Genomic DNA, 12,602 nt, shown 5'->3' with positions numbered 1-12,602 from the left:
ATGTCTCCTCTTTCATTTCTGATTCTAGTAATTTGAGTTGTTTCTTTCACTCATCCTCCTTTTTTTGTTTTCTTGTTAATCCAGTTAAAGGTTTGTAAATTTTGTTGATCTTTTCTAAGAGTCAGCTTTTGGTTCTATTGAGTTTTCTCTATTGTTTTTCTATTCTCTATTGAATTAATTTATACTTAAATCTTTATTCTTTCCTTTCTTCTGCTTGCTTTAAGTTTAATTTGCTCCCCCCCCCCACTGTCTTAAGGTGGAAGATTAGGTTATTAATTTGAGATCTTTCTTACCTTTTATTTTTATTTTTATTATTTTGGCAGCTGTCCAATAAGGGGATCCAAACTCTTGAACTTGGTGTTATAACTTCCTTTTTAATATAAGTATTTACAGCTATAAAATTATCTCTAAGCACTGCTTTAGCTATATCCCATCTGTAATGACTTTTATTTCCAGGTAAGCACCATGTGTATCCCCAACTGTGAGAAGATCTGCTAGCTCCCCTAATAAAATCAAGTATTAATCTTTCAATACCTGCATTGTGGGAGAAGTCTATACATGGAGAAGACATCTGGATCTTGTTGCGCCAAATATGTTTCCCCATATTTTCTTTGAGGATATCAAGATTCATTTTGATGGTGCCTAATATATAGATAACTATTGATGGAGCTAGGCAGACATGATCTTGTCTGGGGTGAGACAGACTAGAATCGCTTCCATCCTCTTTCTATTCCCGTAATTCCTCTAGACTTTAGCCAAAAAAATCCATAAAAGCTAAGCAAACAAACAAACGAGCAAAAACACCATTTGGCCACAGGTATAGTTCACAGAGTTCACAGGCTGCAAGGTTGAGCTTTAAAAGTACAGAAAGGCCTGATTTACTTGGGAGGGTGGGGCTAATGATGAGGTTGACAGACTCTTCGGGTCCTTTACCCACAACTGCACTTTAGATTGGGTATTTAGCTCTCCTGTGCAGGGTTTGGGGAGGACCATAGGGCTGCCCTGATCATCATTTCTGTCCCTGGTTGTTAGCCTTGGCAGAGGGTGGCTGCCTTCATGTGTACTGGGACTAAAAGTGTGGGGAGGAAGCACCATTGCACCTGTGTCACCACTCAGGCCACAGTCATTTCTCTTAATTCTGAGATATTGTGGCTCCAGCTTGATCTCTCCCAGGAATCCTGGGCCAGGTGAGGCTGGCAGTAGTGGGCAAGTGGGGAGAGAGCAGGGAGGTTCAGACAAGCCGGCAGAGACTGTGCCGGAGGGGCAGAGCCACTGACAGAGAAAGACTTGGGTTTGGATTTTATTTTCAAGACATCAGTAAACAAGATAATGAATTTTTCCTCTAAACATGGAGGGGAATATCTCCAGATTCCTACTGAAATATACTGTCATTGGTGAGGCAGATGTCTTAATCTGCTGACAGGTGTGCTATTTGGAATTAGGCTGAGGGGTTCATTTCTCCTTACCTCCCATCCTCACAGTTACAGGTGACCATGTTGCCAGGGCAGGGCTTGCCAGGACTGAGGGCTGGCTAGCTTCCTGAGCTGCTCTCTGATCTCTGCTTCTCTGCACTGCCTTCTTGCTCAGCTAAGACAGTCACCACTGAAGAGTGCCTGATGAACCCTGTGGGCATGAGCCGCTACGGAGTGGACTCCTCCGCCTCTACCTTTAACCGAAGGGGCTCCTTGTCCTCTTCCTCCTCGCTGTACTTCAAGAGACAGAACTCTGGAGATGGCCATCTTGGGGGAGGCCCTCCCACCACCGCTGGTGGTCCCCGCACCAGCCCCATGTCCTCTGGAGGCCCCTTGGCACCTGGGCTGAGGTCCCCAACCACCAGCCCCAAGAGAAACAGGACCTCCCTTGATGGACACAGATGCGGTAATGTAATGCGTGCACTGGCTTCCCCACGACTTACTCTCCTCTGCCCTTGCCCTGGGAACACTGCATGAGAGGGAGGGGGCATGGCTGTTTAGATGTGGGGCCACTGGGAAATTATAAGTCCCCACAAGCCCCTTCATGGATTTTTCTTGTTCTTGAAGGTAGCCAATCTCAATCCTTGACCATAAGCAAAGAAAATGGTTTATTGGGGTAGTCTGGGCTATAGGAATAAGTAGACTCCAAGGCATGCACTGGCTCAAATACTATAGACGTTTTTGTTCAAGAGTCCAAGGTGGGTGTTCCTAGTTGGCGGGTGCATCTCAACTCAGAGACCCAGGCTCTGTCCACTTTGTGGCTCTGGCACCCCCATAACCTCCACGCACCCAGCATCTGGCAGGTGGGAAGCAAAGGAGGGAGTGGAGACTATGGAGTCAATGGAGAGGACGTACATGCTTCCCTGCAGCCTGGATCAGAGACCCAGGCTCTGTCCACTTTGTGGCTCTGGCACCCCCATAACCTCCACGCACCCAGCATCTGGCAGGTGGGAAGCGAAGGAGGGAGTGGAGACTATGGAGTCAATGGAGAGGACGTACATGCTTCCCTGCAGCCTGGAAGCGATGCACGTCACTTCCACTCACATTCCACGGGCAAGAGTTGGTCACTGTGCCACATTTAACTGTGAGGGTGTCTGGGGGTTTAGGCCAGCTGTGTGCCATGAAAAGGAAGAGCCAGACTTTGGTAAAGAATTGTCTCTTGCATGGTAGGTGACACTTGCAGGGTACAAATACATGGGCAGAAGCAGAGTTAAGCAAAATTTTCACAGTGTTGGTTATAATGCCACTTCTGTCTCACCCACAAGGAAAGCATGTTGGAATGTAGTATACAAAAGTGCTTGCAGGGATGTAGGATTATAGGGCTCGAAGGCCATTCTGGTGGGTATTTTAAACACCGTTTTCAAGCTCCAGTATTTTGTTCATGAATAGAGGCCATGGGGCCTTGGGGATAATTGCATGGACTCGAGACAGGTAGCCTGGTCTGGACTCCTGGATCAGCTGCTGCCTGACTGTATGACCTTTTGCAGGTCTTAACTTATCTGGGCCTCAGTTTTCTCACCTGTAAAATTGGAATAATAATAGCAACACTTGCCTCATAGAATTGTTGGGAGGATTAAAGGAGTTCAAGGCCTAGGACACAGTAAGAGCTTAATACGTGTCAGTAGTCACAGAATAGTTACAGATCACTTGGGCACATCCCTCAACCAACCATAGCCCATCAACTCTACAGCGGAGAACTGCTGAAGACAGGAGGCCCCAGGCCAAGGAGACAGGGGTGTCCATCTTGCCCCCTTGTAGCACCCAGTGGGCTGGCTGTGTCTTCTTGGACAAGCCACATTTTTCCTCTGAGCCTCGGATCCCTCCGCCAGTGGCCCCCACAAGTCACACACATGAGCTTTTTGGTACGATCCAACATCCTCCACACACTCCCTCAGAGGACCACCCATCCTGGATCTTGCCAGGGGAAGCCCAGATTTCTGCCTCTTGGGATCTTGGGTGAGATCAGGGAAAGAGCCCATCAGTGCCTGCTGCCTTCCACCCTGAACAAATCAATAACTGTATCCCAAATACTGGCTGTCTTCTCTAGAACTTAGAAATACTGGAGAGAACCTTGCCTGAGACCGGGGAGGATCCTCATCTAACTCAGCCCTCATATTTTATTAGGCATATATCTGACCTCACCTAACAATGGGGCCTTGAGACCAAGGACCATGGGGTGGGTTATGTTTAGACAGATTTGGGGTGGGGTGTCTGGCTCTCTTCCAGGGTGGTAGGAGATGGTGGGAGTCTAGGAGGTAGGGTAAAGAGAGAACATTAGGAAATGAGGCTCCTGGAAGGGCCCACAGATGGGCTTTGCCCACCCTTCCATTTGGCCGAGGCCATGGAGAGTGAGTGGCACAGAGGAGGTGCTCCATCAGTATTGGCTGGCCAGACAGATGAGTGACAGGGGCTGGTGACCCCTGCCCAGTTATGAGTCCTGTAACTGTCACTCTTCTTCCCACCTAAGCACCCAAATTTCTATTCTTTGTCTCTAGTGACCTGAAAACAGCACTGTAGGTGAGCGAGGAAAGCCAGCCTTGCTAGGTTCATGAAGTCAGTGTGCATTCTGGAAGGTTACCATTTTCAGAGATGAGTGGGAGCCACACCAGGACTTCAAAGGATTGACTCATTCCCTCAGCAGTTCTTTGTGCTAAGCCCTGGGATGAGGCAGGTGCATTATTTAGTGTGTGCCACCTATTATTATTGACAGGGTCAAAAACACCTGAAATCCCTCATAGAGTATAATTAGCGGTTTTGTAATTAGCTAAAGGTAGGTGGGCCTACCAAGAAAAGAAACGAGATTAGGGTGATGGATGGAATCCAGGGCTTCATACCAGCGTCTGGATAAAAAGGTAACCTCTTGTTTCAGGGTTTAATGAATGACACTTTCTTGCTCCTTTCTCCCTAGATTGGATAAGGAGATAAATGTCATATGTGGGCTGTTGGGAGCTTAGGTGGAGTTATGTTCAATTCCTTCAATCAGGGCAGAGCAGGAATATGTAAAAGATCCAGTGTGTCAAAGACTCCAGGGAGAGGATGGGAAGAGGAGCACAAAGTGTTTGTTTGCTGTATCGTATAACTTCGTATAATGTATGCTATACGAAGTTATTACGAGCACAATACGTCAGGTCTCTTCTCTGGTGCAGTTCCACAGAGACAAACATATACAAATTATTGCACACATTTAATTACAATTGTGATTACTACTGCAAAGGAAAAGTGTGGACGGTATAAGAGGATTGGATGGAGAGGGGGTGCTCAGCCTGCCCTTAGGAGTCAGGAATACCTCCCAGAGAAGCCACAGTGAAGCTGCTTGAACAGGCAACAGGAGTTGGAGGGAAGGGGACATGGGGAGGAGGGGTGGCTGGAGGCTTCCCGGCAGAGGTCATGTTGCCTGCTGGGAGATCGCAGTGTCTGCTGGCAGCTGAGAAGGAATCAGGCCCACCTTGGCTTGACTTCAAGCCTGTGGTCTCTCCTGGGCTCTAGAGGCATCCTCTTAACTCAGACAGGCAGGTCAACTGGTCTTGAAGAATTAAAAGAAAAACCTGATTAAAATCTAAGGCTTGGTCAGGGTCTTTTCACTCTCCTGTCACTGTCACCTCTTAGTGTCTTGAAAACTCTACAATGGAAATAATGAAAAACAACATTATTTTAGACCACCTGATTATGCCCAGATGGTGGCGAGCCCGGGCACCTCACACACTACGTGTGGTTTCTAGGAAGGACACATTCCTCGGGGGCCAGGTCACTTGAGATGCTGAGAACAGACCTACCCTCCCCTTCTCTTCAGCTGTGCCATCCCTTCCATGCCAGCTCCCATGGCCTGAGGAAGAACACAGAGGGGTCCCTGTCAGAGATGATGGGCTTCCCTCCAAGTGCTTCTTGTCAGGCTTCAGCCCAGAGCCGTGTATCCATTTGATTCTTAAAACACTCTTGAGGAACAACAAATGACATTCACAATTAAACACAGAGGGGTCCCTGTCAGAGATGATGGGCTTCCCTCCAAGTGCTTCTTGTCAGGCTTCAGCCCAAAGCCGTGTATCCATTTGATTCTTAAAACACTCTTGAGGAACAACAAATGACATTCACAATTAATAGAGAAAGAAACTGAGGCCCATAGAGAATGATCAGAGCCAGGAAGGGATTGGAGGCCCGGCTGTGGCCCTTTGTTCAGCGTGTCTTACACGCGGACACCCTGCAATGCGTGGCCTTGCAATGCATGAGCAGGTACCTCCCTTCACGTCAGCAGCCTGTGGCGGAGACGCCACACAACCGCCTAGGTGGAAGGGGCCGTAGAGATCCTGCCACACAGCCTTATTTTACAGCAGAGAAGCACAGAGACGATCACGTAGCTGGGGTGATAGGGTTTCTGACTCCCAGCTCATTGTGCTTTCCTCTCTTCCACGTCTCCATTGTTAGCTGAAATCTTTCTCCTGAGTTATGAATGAGAAAAAGGAAATTCCGTGCTTGCGGGTATGTGGAAGACAGGGCGATTCACAGATGGGTCCCAGTCCCTGTGCTGTGAAAATGTCCAGGATTGCTTTTCAACACTGACTCATCGTCATTCTAGTTCTGATAAATGAAAGTTCAGCTTTAGAAACAACAGCACCATTTAATTACACATCCATTCACAACTGGATTTCACTTTTCACATGGCTCTGGCAGCCCCCAGGGAACGACATGGCCAAGCACAGGGTTCTCCCTGCTGGAGCACGTGGCCGTCTTAAAGGTGTGTGGCGAGCGCTTTGCACGCTCTGTTTGCTTAGGAGCAAGGTTTTTTCACATCCAGCACGTCTCGTTGTTGACCTATCACACTGCCTGCTCTGCTGCGTCAGACCGGACCATCTGTCTTCCTGACACCTTCGCAGCAGCTCAGGGCAGTCAGGGAATTAGTGTAGTTATTATCTTTGTGAGTACAGACCATTGCTGGAAAGTTCCATTTTTCTTCCTTCTAGAGCAAGTTTATGTGCATTGGATCGGGAGAAATTCCTGAGGTGTGACTTAGGCTTCCTGCTGCCCTCTGTCTTGTATGACTAAAAGGCCCCCTTGGAGACAGGCCAGGCCCCAACTGCTGCCTCTCCATCCTGAAAAAACAAAAAGTGCCCACAGCCAACACCAGGTACCAGGAGCAAGGCCCACTTTCCCGACTCAGTTGTGTCTTTCCCTGCAGAGTGGCTGCCTCAAGAGCCTCGTCTTTAAAAGCAAACCAGCCCCCTCTGCTCAGCCCCATGGCTGTGGCTGGTGGGAAAGTGATTCCCTGACCTTGCTCAAAGGACTTAGGCTCCCCTGGATGCTCCTGTTAATTGGTCTGGTTTTTTTTTCTCCCTTCCTGTCAGATACAGGAAATTAGATTTGACCTCTGCTCTGATCACTCTAAAATCATTCTTGGCACTAAAGACTTCCAGCCTTTGTAATCAGAGCATCTATTATCCCCTTGATTAACGCGATGCTCTGATGGGGCAGGATCCAAAAGCAAATGTGATTTCCCTGATTCTTCGTCCCCATGTTGAGTGCAGATGTCTTTAAATGGAGTGAAATCATCTTTAATAAGCATGCATCAGCATTTGCATGGCTCCAGGGTGCATTAACAACTTCCCAGCAAAATGCCCCTTGCCAAACCACCTTATGGGACTCTTTCAGGTCCAACAAGGAAAAGGCAGGGAAAAATCTCAAAGTAAATCCAATTCTCAACCAAACCATTATGTGTTTAGGACAGACTCAGAAATGTGATGCTATATTTTTCTCAGCACTAATAGAGCACCATGCACTTCTCAAGCACATTAAAAGGAGGAAGGAAAAAGAAAGCAGAAAACCACTGTGCCCTGAGATTAAAGAAGGCTTCTCAATTTCTAACTTAGAATTATTCTGTAGGAAAGCTGCCTCATTGTTCAGAGCCTCAACATTTTTTCTAGCCTTAAAATATGATTAAGGATCATCCATGCAAGGCTTTTGTATAGGTTACCATACTGTTTCTGCAAAGTATATTGATTCATTTCACATTTATTGAACCCATATTTACAAATATATTTACTTAGAGCCATGCAGGAGTCAATAATTATAACCCCTGCCATGAGAGGATCACATTTGTGTTTTTCACCAAGCATTTCACCTAGGACCTGGAACAGAGAAGGTGCTCAGTAAATGTTTGAATAAATGGAGGAGGGATGTAGATCCTCAGGAAATTAAACTCTAACTAGAGGTTACAGAGAAGTACATAAATGATTGTACTACAAGACAGTATGTGCACAGCCCCTTAAAGGGGGAGGAAAGTGACATTCAGATGGCAGAAGAACAGAAACATTGCTCCCAGAGGCATCAGGTGTTATGATGGCTGGTGGAATGTCAGTGGGAAGGAGGGAGGCTAAACGCCTTCTAGAGAGAAGCCAAAGCACCAGCTGGAGGTGGAGAAGGGGAGCTAGGGAAACACTCGGACATAGCCAGTGTGCCAGGCAGGGCATGTGCAGGGGAGCGGGATAGGCAGGCAGGGAGCCGTCTTTCCTCTGTGGAGCACCTGATTCAGGTCAGCCAGAGGTCTGCACTATGCCATTTCAGTCCCCACACCTGCCCCTGCAGCCAGAGAGCACTCCCGATGAGCCGCATCACAGTCGGATCACTAGCAAGGGGCTGCTCCAGGGTCTGTCCCCGGGTGTCTCGGGCATCAGAGCTCTTCTTCCTCTCCATCTAGGAAGAAAGATATTATTGAGACCAAAGAGAATGCTTGACCTTGAGGTAGAGCATGGACTCAGTGCAGAGGCAAGAGGGCTCCATGGGGAGTAGAATGGGAGGTGGCACAGACGGAGCTGGTCTTGAGGAGGGCATGAGGCATCGGCAGTTGTGAGCACTAGTAAGGAGAGAGCAAGGGGCAAGGAGACCCATCAGACGACCAGGCAGGGGTTCGGGGAGAAGCTCTGGGGCGGGGTGGCATCCTCCTAAGAGCTGCAGACCAGTTCAGTGTGGGGAGCACAGAAGGGGGAGGTAGAGGGAGGTTTCAGAAAAGGGGGAGACAGGAGGAGAGGCCGCCCTAGGGGAGGAGGATGAGTAGGTTTGGGACATACGCACAAAAAGTCAACCCCTAAATATTGCCAGGCATCGAATTCATTACTCTCCTTCTTTGCCTGTCCCGAGCCTTTTGATCTGTCACGTGGGAAATGGCACCCATGTGACTGTTTGTCAAGGACCAGCTGTGGACCAAGCACAGGGTCAGGCCCTTTGCAGTCAAGGTATTGACAGTCCAGTGGGGTACATGCCCTGACAGACCTGGGGGGCTGTGGGTGAGAGGCCGTCCTCTTTCTGCACACGCAGAGAGATGGTTCTGAGGACATGGCAGCAGACTGGCATCCCGCAGAGAACAAAATGGACCTCGGTCCTGCGTGTCTTTATCATCTCAGTGTGGAAGCCAGGGAGGCAGAAGGACTAGGATCTGTGGCCTCAGAGCACTGCAGAGGCCCATCTGGACCTTCATCTGAGCACATTTATCCTGGTCACAAGCCCTCGGTCACAGGAGGCCCTGGGCCCATTGAGAAAGAACTGAGCAGAAAGGGTCTTGAAAACTCTGACTTAGATCAGAATTTCAGTGCGTTGAAGGATATCCACTTTCTACTGCTCCGTTCCCTGGGAGAGCAGAGAGCTTTTGCATAGATGGGAAGGGGGCTGCCCCCAGGAGTGATCTTCCTGCGTTCAAGGTCCTGACAAGAGCAGCCACTCCCAGACTTTTCCTGTCACAGCAGGCCCCCTGGGTCACTGCCTTGGACTCCAGGGCACTGAGGAACCGCTCCCAGGCCAGGTGGGGCAAGCAGCACCAGCTTGGTGCTGAGGCCCTTGTCCACTGCCTCATGGTCTCCTTTCTATGCCCATCCCATCCAGCCTCAAGCCCTTCTGCAGATGGGCAGGATACCAGGCGGCTGAGGAGCAGGAACCCCTGCACCTGGACCGTGGAGGACGTGGTCTGGTTCGTGAAAGACGCTGACCCGCAGGCTCTGGGGCCTCACGTGGAGCTCTTCAGAAAGCATGTATGCGAGTGTGGGCCTGGCCTGGGAGGGGGCGGTGGGCATGGAATGTGGGATGCTGGGGGCCTGAACTAAGCTTTAGGGAGGGGCACCCTCAAGGGGGCCAGAGATGAGAGGGACAGATTCAACCACCAGCTTCTGAGAGCAGAACAACCACTTCGTTTTGCTTTTAAGGGATATCTGTCCCACCTGTTCTCTTGTTTTGGCCTCCACCAGGAGTGCCTGTTTTCCTGCCCATCCATCCATCTGTCTGTGCATTCAACAAACGTGTATAGCACTCCTGCAGTATGCCAGCAAATGATAATAGAGCCTATTCCTAAATTGCCTTGAGGATTAAATGACAAAATGCACATAAAGTATTTAGCATGGTGCCCGGCTCATAGATAGCCTTCACTTGGCAGGTTTCATTATAATTATTTAGGAGATTCCAAGCTTACTGTATTAGTTTTGTATTGCTGCTATAACAAATGACCACAAATGCAGAGGCTTAAAACAATATAAATTTTTTACCTTACTGTTCTGTAGGTCAGGAGTCTAATAGAGGTCTCACTGGGTTCAGAGCAAGGTGTTGGCAAGGCTGCATTCCTTTCTGGATGTTCTAGGGAGAATCTTTTTGCTTGCCTTTTCTAGCTTCTAGAACCACCATCATTCCTGGGCTCGTATCCCACTACTCTCAGCTTTAAAGGCAGTAACATCAAGCCGAATCCTTCTCATGCTGCCATCTCTTTGGTTCTCTCTTCTGATTTCCTCTTCCACTTTTAAGGGCGCTTATGATTACATTCCACTGCCACCCCCATAATCCAGGATAATATTCCTACTTTAAAGTCGGCTGATTAGCAACCTTAATCCCACCAACAACCTTAATTCCCCTTTGCCATGTAATTTAATATGGTCACAGATTCTGGCCATTAGGATAGAGACATCTTGGGGGGAGAAGGGGGCATCCACCACAATTACCATGACTTTTTTCCTTCCTGTCTCTCATTTTATGTGGTGATTCTGTCATAGAAATCTACTCTCAGATCTGGGGAGGATCCTCATCTAACTCAGCCCTCATATTTTATTAGGCATATATCTGACCTCACCTAACAATGGGGCCTTGAGACCAAGGACCATGGGGTGGGTTATGTTTAGACAGATTTGGGGTGGGGTGTCTGGCTCTCTTCCAGGGTGGTAGGAGATGGTGGGAGTCTAGGAGGTAGGGTAAAGAGAGAACATTAGGAAATGAGGCTCCTGGAAGGGCCCACAGATGGGCTTTGCCCACCCTTCCATTTGGCCGAGGCCATGGAGAGTGAGTGGCACAGAGGAGGTGCTCCATCAGTATTGGCTGGCCAGACAGATGAGTGACAGGGGCTGGTGACCCCTGCCCAGTTATGAGTCCTGTAACTGTCACTCTTCTTCCCACCTAAGCACCCAAATTTCTATTCTTTGTCTCTAGTGACCTGAAAACAGCACTGTAGGTGAGCGAGGAAAGCCAGCCTTGCTAGGTTCATGAAGTCAGTGTGCATTCTGGAAGGTTACCATTTTCAGAGATGAGTGGGAGCCACACCAGGACTTCAAAGGATTGACTCATTCCCTCAGCAGTTCTTTGTGCTAAGCCCTGGGATGAGGCAGGTGCATTATTTAGTGTGTGCCACCTATTATTATTGACAGGGTCAAAAACACCTGAAATCCCTCATAGAGTATAATTAGCGGTTTTGTAATTAGCTAAAGGTAGGTGGGCCTACCAAGAAAAGAAACGAGATTAGGGTGATGGATGGAATCCAGGGCTTCATACCAGCGTCTGGATAAAAAGGTAACCTCTTGTTTCAGGGTTTAATGAATGACACTTTCTTGCTCCTTTCTCCCTAGATTGGATAAGGAGATAAATGTCATATGTGGGCTGTTGGGAGCTTAGGTGGAGTTATGTTCAATTCCTTCAATCAGGGCAGAGCAGGAATATGTAAAAGATCCAGTGTGTCAAAGACTCCAGGGAGAGGATGGGAAGAGGAGCACAAAGTGTTTGTTTGCTGTAATTATTTTTAGGAAGATCTTGCCCTGGGACCTAGAGAATATGCTATCTAAATAAGTCCATTGCCCTGACCACATCCCCTGACCACACCTTAACCTCAGCCACTATTTGACGACTCTGACCATCCTCTGGGTTTTCTTTCTTCTGATCCTGTCCCACCAGGAGATCGATGGCAATGCTCTGTTGTTGCTGAAGAGTGACATGATCATGAAGTACCTGGGCCTGAAGCTGGGACCCGCACTGAAACTCTGCTACCACATTGATAGACTGAAGCAAGCCAAGTTCTAAAGGTTTTTGAAAGATAGAAGCAAAACCCAAGATGACGGATCTCAAGGTCATCGTCTGCCTTACCAACATCACGAAATAGGTTGTCCTCTTAAAATTAACAGCCACAGAGACTTGTTCTTTTTATAAAACGTGTACATTTTTGCCTTTTAAAAAATTCAACATGGCCCTTTTGGAAAGGCTCGTCTATGTTAATGATTTGCCAAAAAATTTCAAAAAAGCCTATTATTTTTAACATTCCTGATATGTTGGTTGCTGTTAGAGTAGGTTCTGTTTGTGTAATGAGAGAGTGGGGAACCGAATGCTGTCACCCAAGGAGAGCCCTGGAGGGTTCAAAGGATGCGAGAAGGACCTTGGTCCCCGCGCCTCTGTGGGAACGCTCACTGTAGCACCACCTGCCTCTGACTTTGACCTGGAGCCCTATCAGTGTGAGCCTTGCTTGGTTTGGCTCTGGCAGCTGTCTTCTGAGGATGACTGCCTCATCTTGCACTATCTGGAAAACTTGAATTCACTTGCGCTCTGAAAGAGAGGGGAAAAAAGATGTTTTGTTTCTAGTTATCTGAAGTACTGTGTTGCCCCACTAGAGGGCAGACTGTTAATGAAATTTCAGGACCCTCACTGCTGTAGCGTGATTATTCAGTACTGGGTGGATGAACTAGGGTTTCTATGAACGACATCTAGCTTATGGAGAAATAGGGAATTTATCCCATAGTCAGCACCACAGATTGCAACTTGGGAAGAAACCATCATCTAGAAGGTTCTAGTTCATATCCAATCATTATCGACTGACAGCAGCAAAGGCAAGAACTTGGAAGCACGCTCTTCCCA

The 12,602-nt window shown here is 48.2% G+C and overlaps 1 protein-coding gene across 1 annotated transcript; it reads left to right on the top strand.

The window, feature by feature from the left end:
* The first annotated feature begins 1,595 nt into the window (after positions 1 to 1,595).
* On the top strand, positions 1,596 to 12,392 carry SCML4 (sex comb on midleg-like 4 (Drosophila)). Its single transcript, XM_008579500.1, has 3 exons — positions 1,596 to 1,878; positions 9,336 to 9,481; positions 11,652 to 12,392. The coding sequence occupies exons 1-3, from the start codon at positions 1,617 to 1,619 to the stop codon at positions 11,775 to 11,777; spliced, it is 534 nt and encodes a 177-aa protein (XP_008577722.1). The 5' UTR covers positions 1,596 to 1,616; the 3' UTR covers positions 11,778 to 12,392.
* Positions 12,393 to 12,602: the final 210 nt, after the last annotated feature.

Source organism: Galeopterus variegatus, unplaced genomic scaffold (genome assembly GCF_000696425.1).
Source record: "Galeopterus variegatus unplaced genomic scaffold, G_variegatus-3.0.2 Scaffold1901, whole genome shotgun sequence".
Lineage (NCBI taxonomy): Eukaryota > Metazoa > Chordata > Mammalia > Dermoptera > Cynocephalidae > Galeopterus > Galeopterus variegatus.
This window is presented reverse-complemented; position numbering and strand designations above follow the sequence as displayed.